This window comes from Eptatretus burgeri, chromosome 8, assembly GCF_056783735.1.
Source record: "Eptatretus burgeri isolate ZD-2024b chromosome 8, Ebu_testis_v1, whole genome shotgun sequence".
Lineage (NCBI taxonomy): Eukaryota > Metazoa > Chordata > Myxini > Myxiniformes > Myxinidae > Eptatretus > Eptatretus burgeri.
In genome coordinates this window covers 83,919,181-83,935,731 of record NC_140968.1, presented here as the reverse complement: position 1 = coordinate 83,935,731, position 16,551 = coordinate 83,919,181, and the positions used below count along the sequence as shown (strand labels likewise).

The window sequence follows — 16,551 nt, the reverse complement described above, 5'->3', positions numbered from 1 at the left end:
GGAGCGACTCCTTGAGGAATATCTGCCTACGAGAGATTCCGATGAGAATTGTTCTACAGAGTAACCATGAAAAATGTGCTTTTTCCTCATAACGTCACCAAATGACGTCATAATGTCTCAAGCTTGACATATCTAGAAAGCACTCATCGACGTGTTCAATTTGAGGTACTACACGCTATGGTTCCTAAAACTTGAAAATTTGACCTTGGGGTCAAATATGTTTGACCTGAGGCGCTAACCATGAAGGTCAAGGCCAATCGCCACCAACAATTAATCAGCGGAGCGCCAGACCATGAACTATATTCGCATGAAGTTTGAAGACGATCCGATCAAAATTACTCAAAAAATAAGGGTTTCGTCGACTCCCCTGATTTGCGACAAAGTGACCTTGACCTTTGACCTTGACCTTCAAAATCTTGTGCACTGAAAGGGACCTCTATAGGCCTCTGATCTGTGAAGTTACAAAAATTTCCAATGATAACTGTGCTCTGCAGAATTTTTTATACGTGATTACAGACAAACAAAAAAAAACAAAAAAAAACATACAAGCTGACTAACATATCTTGCAAAAACTTCGTTTTGGCAAGATAACAACAAGAAATTTAAAATGGTAGGCGGCTGGTGCACAACCCGATCACACGTCATCAAAACAAATGTTTAAAAAAAACAAAAAAAATAACACCTCATGATGCTACCTTTGTTACCACGTTGTTCATCACTTTTGTTTACGTGAGAGAGGTCGGGCCTGGTGGCTGAAGCCTTTTGTGGGTGCAGACAAGAGTCGAGCTGCACTGGTAGACAATGCTGCTCCAGCTGAAGCAATACTCTGTAGACTTGCTCCACATACACAGGATCGGGGCCTGGTTGGCCATGCAGTGGCACTGTGCAGCCACCAGTCTCTAGCAGCACAGAAAGCAGAAAGTGACCCTACACAAAGGAAGAAACAGCAAAGAGCTTTTGCAGAGGAAAGTCGGGACTAAAATTTTCCCGTTTACATCACGCTGGACAACTTGTGGGAACAAAACGTCCTTTGTAGAGCAAATATTTCTGCCATGAATACCCTTACCAAGCCAAGCACTAGTAAGAAATAGCGTGCCCCCTCCGGTTCAGTGTAGCCAGTGTGCGTGGCTGGGACTGCAGTCAGGAATACTTCACGCCAGGCAATGAGGCGAGAAAGCCTTGGCATGCCTCCACCCAGCAAGTTGCGGTGGCGGCAGAATAGAAGTATGTTCCTGAGTCTTTCCTGTGGCAAATGGTTGCTCAGAAGATAGCCCTGCGAATGCAAAAAGAAAGCCGATTTCTCGTTACTTTACCACGACAATCACAACCAATACGCTGAACCGCAACATGATGAAAATTAATTCTGACTGAAGAGTTAACTTAAGTGAAAGCCTCATCTCAGCAATGCAATGAATCCACACTCGTGATCGAGAAATACAAACATTGAGCTGGGTTTCTCACCAATGCAGATGATTACAAAAGGTGGGAATAATGGCACGACCAATCCCAAAAGGTGGAGATCTTACCTTGTAAAACAACACAGAGCCAAGGATCGAGTAGAAGCGGCGAAGACCATAGTACTCTTCAGACTGGGGGATGGGATACTTCTGTTATTTACCTCCAAAAATTAAATTGAACAGGAACTAAAGCACAATTGCAGTGATACATTTAGGATCACGTGAAATAATTTTTTTTATCAGTGGTCACTTTGCTGAGACATGGGAGAGAGGTGATTATCAAAAAAATAAAAAATATTGAATCGTTTCAGAGTTGAGCTGACTGTACGAGTTTCTTCATTCTCTGTCTGCTGCGAATTAAATTCCCATGGTTGCCCACACTCGCCAATCACCTGGCAAATGTGACGAGTATGCCAAACATCCCTCAACATGAGGCCTTTGTCCTGCAGTGATCTGGAATAGGCTGGTTGAATAGTAACCCATTTTCAGACACTTTGCCTCTCGTTATTTCACATGAGGCAACCCATTACTCAATATTAACATCAACAAGAAGGAAATACCACAGGAAGACAAAAATTATATCATGTTAAACTTATTTAAAAATCGGACCGTGTCATAAACATCAATATTTTTTGAATAAGGACTAATAAAATCTATACCAGTCCTTCATGATTCTGAGAATGCAAAAACTTTAATGACCATCAAGACCATTTCAACATTGAATTAATGAGACAACTCCCATGAAATGCGGAGTTTAATTGAGTTTACATCCATAAGCGCAGGAAAAGTGATCAAGCTTTACAAGCATCCAATCCATTGTGCACAAACAGGTTTTTCGATTTATATCATGAGGACATGGGGGGCTGCCAGGATGGCCTAGTCGAGAGGAACACACACTCACCTCCAAGCTGTCGAGCCTGGGCTTGAATCTCGACCCAGTTGCAAATTGTCATCTGGGTGTTCTTCACAGAGGTCAATAGATGTCTGGGTTCGGCCTGGGAAGTCGTGGATTCACTGGATCACGAGGTGTGGCGCTGTCGGTACCGATGCAGGTCAACGAAAATCCGAGTCTTCGTGTCCTTGGTGTTTCCAGTCTTGCTCTATGGAAGTGAGACTTGGACTCTGACCAGCGATCTGAGACGGAGACTTAACTCCTTTGGTACCAGGTCTCTTTGGAAAATCCTTGGCTATTGCTGGTCAGAATTTGTGTCCAACGAGCATTTGCTGAGAGAGACTCAAATGAGATTTGTTACCTGCATAGTCCGTGAGTGTCAGCTGTGGCTGTTTGAACATGTGGCTCATTTTCCTAACGCTGATCCTGCTCACCAAAGTCTCTCAGCGAGGGAGCCTCGTGAGTGGAGGAGGCCAAAGGGCCGACCACATGCCTCGTGGTTGCAGGCATCTGCCTGGGGGATGGCCAGACGGAGGCCCCTGGAGTACCGGCAGAAAGTGGACACAGCGACGTGCTGCTCTGGATCATGCTCCCATACCTGACCTGACCTGGTCGAATGTCAAGCCTGGTCAACTGGTTCGTGAGACTTGGGCCAAAAACTACCCCTCGCCAACCCCACACAAACATGGGAATAATTGTAGCTATTAAATAATAATAAGAAGAAGCTCATGATGATATGAACTCAAATTAAATTTTTCATTCAAGTGATCTTTCTAGAATTACAACTGACATCACCACAAGAGCATGTTTTTCAAGACTATGTCAACTGAAATCTCAATAAAAATGTCACACAGCAGCAAGTTCTTGGACGGCACTCTGTAAACAGGTTATTTTTTTTTAAATACACGAAGAACAACCTACAGCTTTGGAGTGTTTACACTCAACGATAAAAAGACATCATCAACGATGGCAATTGCCTGGAGGTAAGGTTTCATTTGGGATGATAGAGGAAACTTGTGCCAGATGTTAAATGCCTTTGAGAGGAAGAGAGGATGGGGGAGTTTAAAGAATGAGGGAGAAGGTTTTGTGGAGTGAGGCTTCACGTCAATGTGACATCGAGAAGAGCGAGGCCCATGTCATAACTCATCATTGCCTCAACTTATGTGAGATATTGTAGCATTGTCGTTAGTGCGAGTAAAATTTTATTTTCCATCAATCCAAATACATAATACTCTAAAACCAAAGTGTGAATAGAATGTTGCCAAAGCATTTTCATGGAAGGAGTAGCATATACTGGGAGGTTTTCCATTTCTTTCCCAGTGATAAGTAGGGCAGGAATTTGTAATTGACTTGGGTACAGGCACTTTCAAAATGGCCTATTTGAGGTTTTTTTTTTATTATTATTATTTATTTATTTATTTTAAATCGCCCACCAATCACGTGCCGTAGATGTCGCTTCTTGTCTGCGACAATTCAATTCCATCTCGAATAGGATCACACTCATATTGATACAGCTCAACGGTACAGATTTGGAAAAATTACAGATTTTACGAACAACCTTCGTTTGTATTTTCTACCATATTGAATTACTTGAAATTGCTCTCAGCAGTGCAACTTACAATCCCATTATAGCATGACAAATAGCCATTTACAGCGGTTTGTTGGTTACAAGTGGATATACTTGTATTACAAAGAGAAACGAGTCATTTAATCTGAGTGACTGCATGAAAGGGTGCATAGGTAAAACCAATTGGTCGTACCAGGTTCCCAAAGTCCGCTGCCTCCAATTTGCTCAGTGCTGTGTCCACATCCAGCTGAAACATCATACAAAGAATGTCAGTGAAACAAACCATCTCTCAAACTCAATGTATGTTATTGCGAAACGGTTTGCAGAGATTATGTACGCAATAGGTCGAAGCACATATTTTTTTAAAAATCAAGATTGTAACTGTTATATTGTGCCATATTGCTCTGAAGACGTATTATTGTTCGATCAAAGTGGAAATCAAAAGAAATCATATTTATAACAAGTAAGAGAGGGTGAATCAGGTTGCTGCAGCTGCAGAGTTCAAAACCTTTATGCTGGGTGGTAAAGGGAGTAAAGAGGCTGCAGAAAGGTCTTCTAGAATGCCTTGTGCTTCTTTTTCGATTCCGAGAGGCACATAGTTAGGAGCAAGGCTGTTCTGATGTAGTATGTGCTGGAATAAGAGCAAGAAGAAGTTATCCAGCTCACCAACGTCTTGAGTAAAAGCCCTAAAAGAAAGGTGGGGCTGAGAGTCAGGTAGACTGTGGATTACGAATTCAGTCTGGTAAATAGAATAAAGCAAACGGGAATTCAGGAGATGAAGAAGATCATGAATACAAGCAAGTTAAAGCACATATTTAAAATGAAAGATTACACTCTCATGTTTGACTTGATGAGAAATGCTGAACAGGCACAAAGCGAGTGAGATGGTTTGTGCCACACCTGTGCAGGGATTGGTGCATGAAGCACAACAGGTTCACCACGTTCTTCATAATAACCCTCAACCTGGTCAATGATACCCTGGAAAACACAGGAACAAGCCAATAAGCCAAAAGGCGCTTCCAATTTCCGACTTACCCTGTGATTTATAAGAGACCCGAAAGTTTTGTTTTACATTAGCATGAACTGACATGACATCATCACACCACAAAGCACATCGAGAAAGGTGCGCATCAGTTTTTTTAATATAGGTTCTGGACTCATGAAAGCTAAATGACGGAAGGCAGGTTTCGAGCATGACAGAGGTCAAAGGGGAACAAGCGGACAAACTGCAGATATTTTCAGAAACATTGTGGCGCCTCATATCAGGACAAGCTCAGGGGAAATCTTTATATTGCATACATTGAAAGGGAGAGGGAGAGGGGAGTGTAAAATTTAACAAAGGAAAAGGAAGATGAAGAAGAAATGGAAGTGGAAGAGTTCATAAGAATTTGCGAGAAAAATGGGTGGGGAGTGAAGGAAATGGATGGAAAGAGCTTGCCAAAGTCATATGATAGGGTTTTGATGTGGGATTTCATCATAAAAAATCCACCATTTTGCATTTGACATATGAAGATTGCTCTACAAGGACAATCATTTCCAGTACACAGACTGCGCGAGGAAAATATTGAGACATATTTGTGATTATTTTCAACAACAAACAAAAAAACTCATTTTATAATCAACTGTGGATCGACTATATTTAGACCGATGGTTGTGTTAGCCAGCACAACATGAACAGAAAGTATGAAGTTTAATGAAACAGCTAAATATATACAGTACCAGTCAAAGGTTTGGACACTCGGAAGCAAAATTCAACAAAATTCCAAATTTTTGTTTGTTTGGATGCAAACAAAATTCCTTACTCATTCGAGGGTTTTTTCTTCATTTTTACTATTTTCTACATCGTACAATAATAGTGAAGACATCAAAAAGATGAAATAATACATATGGAATTATGTAGTAACCAAAAAGTGTTCAACAAATCAAAGTATATTTTATATTCTTCAAAGTAGCCACCCTTTGCAGTGGGGCAACTTAGCATAACAATTGTGCATTTTGTGAGGAAAGCACCAAATTTGGCACACTAGTAGCCTATCATATTATGAACAGATTTGGATATTGGGCCATCTCAAAATTTTTAATGGCAGTGGAAAATGGCTGCCACAGCCATCAGCGGCTGAATTTGAGATGGCCCAATATCCAAATCTGTTCATTATATGTTAGGCTACTAGTGTGCCAAATTTGGTGCTTTCCTCACAAAATGCACAATTGTTATGCTATATTTAGCTAAGTTGCCCCACTATTGCCTTGATGACAGCTTTGCACACTCTTGGCATTCTCTCAATCAGCTTCATGAGGTAGTCACCTGGAATGCTTTTCCAACAGTCTTGAAGGAGTTCCCACATATGCTGAGCACTTGTTGGCTGCATTTCTTTCACTCTACGGTCCAACTCATCCCAAACCATCTCAATTGGGTTTTGGTCGGGTGATTGTGGAGGCCAGGTCATCTGATACAGCACTCCATTAGGCCAAAAAAAAAAAAATGTTGCATTGGCGTAACCCGCCCGACCCTAAAAATTCCGCCGACCCTACGTTTTTTTTTTGTTTTTTTGCTATCGAAAAATTTTGCCGACCCTATTTTATTGCTATTTTTGTTGTTTTGCTATCGTTTAAGTATCTTGTTGATTGCGATCGCAAAAACCCGGAAGTGTTTCGGACAGAACCCGCCGACAAAAAGGGTGGTACTCGAGCCGGGGGAGATTTTGGGAGGGATTTATTAGGAAAAAAATAAAAAATAAAAAAAAAAAAGATCCCGACCGACCTACCCTATTTTTCAGTGACCCGTTACGCCAATGCAACATTTTTTTTTTTTTGGCCTTACTCTCCTTCTTGGTCAAATAGCCCTTGCACAGCCTGGAGGTGTGTTTTGGGTCATTGTCCTGTTGAAAAAGAAATGATGGTCCCACTAAACGCAAACCAGATGGGATGGAGTATCGATGCAGAATGCTGTGCTAGCCATGCTGGTTAAGTGTGCCTTGAATTCTAAATAAATCACCGACAGTGTCACCAGCAAAGCACACCCACACCATCACATCACACCTCCTGCTACATGCTTCACCGTGAGAACCACACATGCAGAGATTATCTGTTCACATTCTCTGCGCCTCACAAAGACACAGCAGTTGGAACCAAAAATCTTAAATTTGGACTCGTCAGACCAAAGGACAGATTTCCACCAGTCTAATATCCATTGCTCATGTTTCTTGGCCCAAGCAAGTCTCTTCTTCTTCCTTGTCTCCTTCAGTAGTGGTTTCTTTGCAGCAATTCGACCATGAAGGCCTGATTCACACAGTCTCCTCTGAACAGTTGATGTTGAGATGTGTCTGTTACTTGAACTCTGTGAAGCATTGACTTGGGCTGCACTCTGAGGTGCAGTTAATTGGCGATTTCTGAGGCTGGTAACTCTGGTAAACTTATCCTCTGCAGTAGAGGTAACTCTGGGTCTTCCCTTCCTGTGGTGGTCCTTATGAGAGCCAGTTTCATCATCGCACTTGATGGTTTTTGCGACTGCACTTGAAGAAACTTTCATAGTTCTTGAAATTTTCCGGATTGACTGACCTTCTATCTTAAAGTAATAGTGGACTGTCATTTCTCTTTGCTTAGTTGAGTTATTCTTGCCGTAATATGGATTACGACAGTACAGACAAAATAATGGTCTTTTACCAAACAGGGCTATTTCCTGCATACCAACCCTACCTTGTCACAACACAAATGATTGGCTCAAACACATTAAGAAGGAAAGAAATTCCACAAATTTGCTTTTAACAAGGCACACCTGTTAATGGAAAAGCATTCCAGGTGACTGACAACATCATGAAGCTGGTTGAGAGAATGCCAAGAATGTGCAAAGCTGTCATCAAGACAAAGGGTGGCTACTTTGAAGAATCTAAAATATACTTTGATTTGTTTAACACCAAGGCATTTCACACATTAAAGGCATTAAACCAAGGCATTTCAGATCATTGGTATCTCCCGCGATGAGGCTGAGTCTTTGGGCCTCTCACTCTCTCACCGCAGGCAGGTCGGTGGTCTTTCCGTCTTCCGTCTCCTCTCCGGCCTCGCACCCCCTGCTGTGTCTGCGATTTGACCCCACCATATTTCCACAGAGCACTCAAGGTCCGCCAACAACCCCCTTCTAGTAAAACTACCAAAATCACAAATAACTGCTCACCTTCACTCTTTCATTCCTCTTTTTCCCCACCTTTGGAATAACCTCTCTCACTCTGTTCAATCCCATTCTTCCATCCAGGCCTTCAAAACAACTGTTCACCACCACCTCTTATCGTCCCCCATCCAAATCCTCCATCTTTTCTACCCCCGTTAATCCACCCCAAACCCACCTCCTTAAAATTCCCTGTAATGTCCATCTTGTATACCCCGTGTTCCCCACCTCATCCCTCTCCCTTCCACAGATCTCCTAATGTCTTTGTTCCCCACGGTTTTGTCCTTCCCACTCCCGCCCCTCGTCTCATGCCCCCCTTGATGTGCGTTGTGTGTTAGTTCTCATACGAGCCTCGACAAGGTATACAAAAAAAAAAAAATAATAACACTTTTTTGATGACTACATAATTCCATATGTGTTATTTCAGTTTGGATGTCTTCACTATTATTCTACACTGTAGAAAATAATAAAAACAAAGAAAAACCCTTGAATGAACCGGTGTGTCCAAACTTTTGACTGGTACTGTAGTTGTTAAATAACACAAGTGTAATAACTATTACCGTATGTGGCAAACTGTGGTAGAAAAGAAAGAAGAATGTCATATTGAGTTATACAGTTCATCTAACCTGTGAGCTGGCACCGCTAACAACAGCAACTCCTGACCTTCCTGCCAGTACCCAACATGTGTCAGATGTCCTTGCAAAATGAGGCTGGAACTGCAGGGAAGTCCACAGACAATCAGGAATGTTTGCCTCGCACAGCATGTTTTGTTTACATAAAATAATAAATAAATAACAACAACAAACTAGAGAGTTCATAGAACACCTTACCCCACACAGTCTTGAGAAAAAGGACATGGTAAGAGTCTTTCAAACTCTTGCTCTGTGTTTCCAAGCATGATCTATGTTTCCTATGAGCCGCAATTTTGTCAATGTCAATACTCCCCTACCAGAGAGCGCGAGCAGTAAATGGCACAATATTTTCTCGAAGAACCATAAAATTGGAGTTTTTCAGAAGTGGAAAGAAGGTGATTTGCGTTCTCGTGTTCAAGTGTATAATTCAATTGGAATAAAATAAAGGCTTTCGAGGATGTAGAAAACTACAACGGCACTCTTCAATGTTGGGACGTCGACCGATATGCCTCCACCCCCATTATTACATCATTTTATATACTTGCACCAAGGTTTGATTTAAATCCCTTCAGCTGTTCTCAATTATCACTTTTTTTTTTTACCTGACATGACCTCTTAATCCTGAAATCTAATAAATTCATCTTTCTATCATTACCTCCACCACCGAAGATGAAGGAGAATATGTTTTCACCCCCTTTCTGTCTGTTTGTTTGTTTGCAGGATGTCTCAAAAAGTTGTCGACGGATTTGGATGAAATTTGGTGGGCAGTTTTGGTGTGTGACTAGGACAAACTGATTAGATTTTGGTGAAGATCCGGATCCGGATAAGAGAATTTTTTAAAGTGATTCTTCACCTTTGAGAGATAAGGCTAAACTAAACTGACATGTGGCACGATAGTTCAAAAAAGTTGGAGACGGATTCGGACGAAACTTGGTGGACAGGTTGGGTGTGTGACAAGGACGAATTGATTCGATTCTGGTGAAGATCCAAATCCAGATACGCCAATTATTTTATTTTTTAATTGATTCGTCACCATTGAGAGATGGGGCCAAAAACGATATATGGCATGATATTTCAAAAATGTATTGGTCCTGATATGTTCTCGTGGATCAGGCATTGCGTGGCAGAGGTATGCGCTCAACCGAGTGCCCTTCTAGTTATATATACTTTTTCCATGTTTGGTCAAAATTACATCACTGGTCTACAAGTTAGCGTGGCAACAGAAAGTTTTACCTCACGGGACCTCTGACCTTTGACCTCTTCCCCGATAATCTAATCAATTAATCTTTGCATAATTACACATACTTGTACCAAGTATGACTTAAAATCCCTTCAGCTGTTCTTAAGTTATCGTGGAAATGAAAACCTATCATGGACGGACACACAGACAGATGGACAACCCAAAAACATAATGCTTCCGGCGACCTCGTCGGCGAAGTCATAAAAAAATATTATTATTATTAATAAAAAAAGAGGTGCAAACTTCACACAAATATTGTCTGGACCATTATAAAGTTCCAGAATAACTCTGTTACAAGGTTAGGTCAGGTCCAAGGTGAGAATGAGGGAGATCATCAACCATGAAAAGGCAGGGGAATTAAGAACCAAATGTACATTCAAAATTTAAAAGTAAGAATACTTTGAATCAATGACTGATATCAAAGAACCAAAATGCTATAGACATATAACTGTTTCAATTTCTTTAAAAAGTACAATCTTTAGTTTGCTTTCCTGGCCAACCCTTGGGAATTATTGATACATTTAAATGTTATCGATCCCTGTGCAGAAATGCCAATGTTCAGGAACTTTTTCTCTTTTATGACAATGAATAAAATCAAAGGAGCATGACTTTAAAATAATTAAATGCCAGAAATAATTTATAAAAAAGACCTGACCTAAATGCACTAGCACCCATCACTCGGGTCAGCACATCTGCTAGCGTAAGGAAGATGCCACGAATGCTTTGAAGCCGATCAGCCAAGCCATCCCATGGGAAATGGTAGAGGACACCATCCTGGCAGAAACATCGTGAACAAAAGCAATTCAACTCGGCAGGGTGTCAAAACCCCTGAAAAAAAAAAACAGTGCTTTGAGGTGTAGGCAATCAGAACATGATCCAAAGGTTAGTACGTACAAAAAGACACAAGGTAGTACCAAGTTTAACATGTGCAGCTGCAATAAGTAAATTAATACAGTCAAAGGAATTATGTCAACATCTGATGCTTCTCCACCTCCAGATGAAATAAATAGCAGATAATTATCAGCAATTTCCCTTGTAAACCAAGGTGTTGATGTGAGACTTGTACTGCTGTTGTAGCAAATAAAATACACAGTTGTAGCAGGTAGGCATCCACAATAGTGACTGGTAAAAATCTATGAGTTATGTTGGTCGCAGATAAACAAATGTATACGGTGAGTGTCAGGTGAACAGAAAACAGCACCTCTTCATTGGATGGGCTAGAATCAAGCTTCAGGCTCAAGTAGAGAACGACAAGGGGCTCTTGTTGGAGTCGACTTAACAAATTAGGAATATCTCCCCCCGTGGGTACCCATCGTAGGCCACTGGGCAATGGGTGATGCTTGACAGATCGCCGTGCCAGTGTCAACTTTAGCTGCGTGCGCGCACACGCACACACAAACACAAACACAAACACAAACACAAACACAAACACAAACACAAATAAAATCAATTTCACATGATTTTTCACTCACACAAGATATTCAAGCACAGCGTATGCAACATCACCAAATGGCAGTGTGATAAACCAACCACCCCCCCCCCCACGAAACAACAGTTTAGCAATCAATATCCTTTTTTCAGATGCTATAAAAATACTATCCAAACACTTTACCTTAGTGGGTTTGACTACATGAGACAGGACACTTTCAACACTTCTTGCAGACACTTCTACATCATCAACAGCAATGAGACTGTCTCCTAGAAAACAATCATCCATGAGTGACAAAAGGTTGGTTAAAATAAGGAATCACCCTCCATGCCCCCACTGCCCCCTTCCCCTCCTGCCAGCCAGCACCCCCCCCGCCCCCAGGCCAACACCCCTTTAAAAAAACCTAATCCGAATGCTCAAAAAACTCAATCTTCTCACCGTTTTCCTGTTTTGTACAGGGTAACAGGGATACCTGTTAATGCTGAGATGAGGGGGTTCCTCTGTCTAGAGCAGCATGTCTTTTACAACCTCGTTACACACTATAAATACATGAGATCCCTTCGTTATTGCAAGCAATATAATCAGGAAAAAAGGAATAAAACTAAAACTGCATTTTGCGGAGCACATACCTGCGCAAGGCAGAACAGTTTACATTTTGTATCCCACTAAATGGCCGATCTGGATCCAGATCTTCACCAAAATCGAACCAATTCGTCCTTGTCACACACCCAACGTGTCCACCAAGTTTTGTCCGAATCATCCATCACATTTTGAGATATCGTGCTATATATCGTTTTTGCCCCGATCTCTCAATGTTGAAGAATCAATTAAACAATTCTCAGATCTTCATCTTCATCAATCTTCATCATTTATTCGTCCGATCCGAAACCGGATCCGAATCTTCATCAAAATGTCATTTATTCGTCCAAGTCACACACCCAAAATGTCCACCAAATTGTATCAGAATCCGATTTTCATCCGTCAGGTGAAATTACCAGACACGGTGGTGTAATGGTTAGAGTATCCGCTCTGAATCTGGGAGGTCGGTGGTTTAAACCCTGGCCGAGTCATACCAAAGACATATAGAATGGTGTGTGCTCCTCCTGCATTGTATTTCCTTTTAGGGAGCTCATATAAATATTTAAAAAAACATTTTTTAACATGATTTATGGATAGGAGGGAACTGATTCAGTTTACCGAGTTCCCCGCATGTATCACCCTTTCATGAAAAGTATGCCACATATCAAGGTTCTCTTCACTGTGTACAGTCAATCATACCGATAAAAATGAGACCAGACACCATCGCTGCTCCACCATCCGTAAGCCCATGCACTTTGATGGTATCACTACAGTGTCGAGGATCTCTCCGAGTACGTCCTGGCCATGCCAGCTGATGCAAGATTCCTACCAAGGACTCCAACAGACTCCTGCCACCTTTTTGTAACTTTAATGGATCAACATAAACCCAGACATCAAAAATGCGTTCTTCATGTGGCGGTGATTTTTCATGGGTCAGCAGAGGTGGATCCACTCCAGTCATCAACTTGCTGCTCAATCCCGCCACAGGTGTTCGGCACGATGATCGTTTTCTACGTGGAACAGGTGACAACAGACGTGTATGTATGAGGAATGAATTCAGTGAAAAGAAAAGAAAAGAAAAACAAGTCTGAAGACGACGAAGGTTCACGAGCGGTATTTCACGATGTAGATTGTTTCAGAAGTCAAGGATGAGACAATGTGATAATTTTTGACCAAGTTATAAAAATGATCGACATGATGTGGTTCGAGTGACGGGTTATTAGCTGCAAAAAGTTGAAAACCCGGTTTCGTTCAACAACTTTCAAAATTTGACCTTTACAGGTCACAAAACAATGTTGTGTACATTAAAATAAGGAAACGGGATACGTGCTATAGCTTATTGGAGTTAGTTCGTCGAAGAAGGTCGAAAACCCGGTTCGATTCCCACAACTTTGAAAATATGACCTTTGTGAACTTTAAAGGTCAAAGGTCAAGGATTATGACCTTTGGTGAAAAACTTCCTCTAGAACATTCCAGGAACAATATTACGTCATATAGGCTATATGGCATTTTACACTCCACGGATTATCCATACTTTGATGAAATCAGCGTAAAAACAAACTTGAAGGGGGCGCCACGGGCAAGTTGTTCGAGATAGAGCAAAATGGTTTCAAGACTTTAGGTGGGGAAAGACCTCAAGATTATGCATTAAAAATATTGTCATCCTAGCTCTCAAAGTTTGGGCGGTCGTATGATTTTTTATGTCAAAATTCAAAATTTTCCAAGTTTTTGACCTTGGGACGAAAATGAAAAAAACCGGACTAAGACAAGTTTTAGATAATTCATTTTGCAATTCAAATACCGAAGAACCCATTCTCCATTCAGTCAATTCCCTCGGAGAAGATAGATTTTTAATCCAACTACCCCCTAAAAAAATGGCTATTTCCCAAACCTTGCTCCCTGCTGGCTCCGAGCCGGGCGAGCCTCACGGCCCGAGGACGCTCGTTCCAACAACAGCTCTTCATTTTCACTCAACTCCAGGTAAAAGAGTTCCCCGTTCCTCTGAACCCTTTCAATCCACTCACACCTTGGGTATCTGGGCGGCGGAACAACAACACTCTTCGTAATCCGCGCACAATCCGCCTCGTCTTGCAGCAAGACTTGAACAGACCGGCTGTTTTATGTGGGAAATCATGTTTGGAACCCACGAACAAGTCACACGTGTAAACCCTTACCCGGGAAGGTCCGACTCGGTGCGAAAACCGCCCGTTTCCTCCGACTCGCTCGTGTCGCTGTCGGTCCATCCCGGGGCCCGGACCTCTGGACGTGTGCACTCGGTTCCGCTCGATCGAACCCCGTAACCATCCATGTCCGTTCCTCGAACTCGAACTCCGACCGACCTTCTGCAACCACAGCGGGAACCTTTAACAACGGCGGATTCAATAAATTGAAAGGATTTTTAAATTCGATTTTTTTTTTTTTTTTCAGCAAGAAGATTTGATGTATTTTCGCATCGGAAACTAAACCTCATGACGAGTTACATTGTAAACCAATATTTATTCAGACGGCACCGAACACGACTTTTAATGATGGCGTTCTAACTTCCGGGTTAGGTCACGTGCACGAATAGCGAAACGTGACTGGCTGCCCGTTGGCATGACGACGGCACGAGCGTCGCTTTACGATTCGTCAAAATTAATGCTTTACATTATTACTCCGTTTGGTGGGTCCCCGAGTTCGTTCACTGAAGGAATTTATAAAAGACTAGCAGACGAGGTAGACGCACCTTGTACGGAAGCAATTTAGAGTTTAGATAAAAGATTTTTTTTTTAATACTGACTACAACTTGGTTGCCCTTTTCCATACACATTTACAAAGATAATTAGGGTCGTCCCCCCCCCCTCCCCTCATCCTGAACCGTTCCCTGTCTGTATGAAATGGTTTCTTGAATCTCCATTTGCCAAGAGGATTCCAAAGGTTGGCAAATTGATGGGGTTACGACCGGTGGGGCCGATTCTATCGATGGAAAGACAGCCAATACAACTACATACATATATATATATATATATATATATATATATATATATATATATATATATATATATATATATATATATATATATATTATGCTGTATGTACAAGCAGAGCACCCGCCCTATGGGCGATATTGTACGTTTTTCTGACACATACCTTTACTTGGGCGGTGCATAATCAAGTGATAGCTGCCTCAATCGCTTCCGAAAATAACTAAAAAATAACCCGGATTACATGCATGATGTAAAAATATATACAGTACTTCTTACAATTCAAAACACCTCACAGCACTGGAAAACGTGAGCACAAGAACACTGGACTGTAAATTGTGGATACCTGTGATACCATCCACCACCTGGAGGCGGCGCTACACGATACACATTTACATCGAGAATTTGCGTCTCTACTTCCCCAAGACCACAGGCAAAGATAAAAAACATACACTATGGTACGTCACGAATGATGAAGGTTCTGGTCAAGTTTCATTAAAATTGTGTGTGTAGTTTCTGAAAAGACAGCAAACACACATTTTGGGGGGAAACCACCCCGTACACCCCCTTGGACCCCAATATTTTTTAATGGCGTGAACAAACTTTGGTACATCATGGGTGATGAAGGTTCTGGTCAAGTTTCAACAAAATCGTGTGTAGTTTCAGAGAAGAAAGGAAATACATCTTTTGGGGGCTACTCCCCCTCCCCTATGGACCCCGATATACCCTGATTTTTTAATGCCGTGAACAAACTTTGGTACATCACCGGTGGTGAATGAAGGTTGTAATCAAGTTTCATCGGAATTGTGTGTCGTTTCTGAGAAGAAAGGATATATCTGTTTTGGTGGGAAACCTCCCATGGACCCCCTTCAGGCACAATTTTTTAAAATGCCGTGAACATATTTTGGTACATAGCGGGTGATGAAGGTTGTGTTCAAGTTTCATTGAAATCGTGTGTGTAGTTTGAGAAGTTGCAAGTGTTTACGGACGGCGCACCATCCCATAAGCTCCCCAGAAATATGTTTCAAGTGAGCTAACAAGCTCAAATGAGCTAAGATCCTCACCCTCTTAATGATGACGTCATAAAAACGAATATGACGTCATTGTGATGTATTAGGTTTGCGATAAATTATCTGTGCTTATGCCCGGCTTGATTCCCACAAACAAAATTCAAACAGCTTGCCTAGTTTCGGAGATAATGTTATAGGCGATTTCCATTAGCGGCAATATTATGTCAACTTTTTTTCTAGGAAGAATTTCCAAAATCGGAGATGGTTACTGCCTGCGCCTGGGCAAGCTGCATACACATGGCAAGTTTCACGAAGATCCGATGAAAACTCTGGGTTGTGAAACAAAAAATGACAAAAATAGGAATGACGTCATAAAAATTGATATGTTATGGTGATGAATCATATGTGCGGTAATTCATCTCTGCTAATGCCCTGTTCGATTCCCGCAAACAGAATTCAAAAAGCTTGCCAAGTTTGAGATAATTTTTTCGGCGATTTCCATTAGCGGAGATATTTTGACGTCATTACTTTTTTTCTAGGAGGAATTTTCAAAATCGGAGATAGTTACTGTCTGCGCAGGGTATTTTTACATATATACGCCAAGTTTCAGGAAGTTTTGA

General features: G+C 41.5%; 1 protein-coding gene across 3 annotated transcripts in view; it reads right to left on the bottom strand.

Moving 5' to 3' along the window:
• Positions 1-14,510, bottom strand: part of INTU (inturned planar cell polarity protein) — a 34,585-nt gene extending 20,075 nt beyond the window's left edge. For all 3 annotated transcript variants that reach the window (XM_085892860.1, XM_085892857.1, XM_085892859.1), the window contains exons 1-13: positions 14,133-14,510; positions 13,850-13,993; positions 12,658-12,968; positions 11,563-11,648; positions 11,152-11,322; positions 10,606-10,724; positions 8,705-8,794; positions 4,817-4,894; positions 4,425-4,602; positions 4,110-4,163; positions 1,527-1,589; positions 1,067-1,273; positions 696-927 (exon numbers count right to left, since the gene is read on the bottom strand). In XM_085892860.1, the coding sequence (XP_085748986.1) occupies positions 696-927; positions 1,067-1,273; positions 1,527-1,589; positions 4,110-4,163; positions 4,425-4,602; positions 4,817-4,894; positions 8,705-8,794; positions 10,606-10,724; positions 11,152-11,322; positions 11,563-11,648; positions 12,658-12,968; positions 13,850-13,993; positions 14,133-14,266 (1,867 nt within the window). In that variant the 5' untranslated portion in view covers positions 14,267-14,510. The remainder of the gene's footprint in view (positions 1-695; positions 928-1,066; positions 1,274-1,526; positions 1,590-4,109; positions 4,164-4,424; positions 4,603-4,816; positions 4,895-8,704; positions 8,795-10,605; positions 10,725-11,151; positions 11,323-11,562; positions 11,649-12,657; positions 12,969-13,849; positions 13,994-14,132) is intronic.
• Between the last annotated feature and the right edge of the window lie 2,041 nt (positions 14,511-16,551).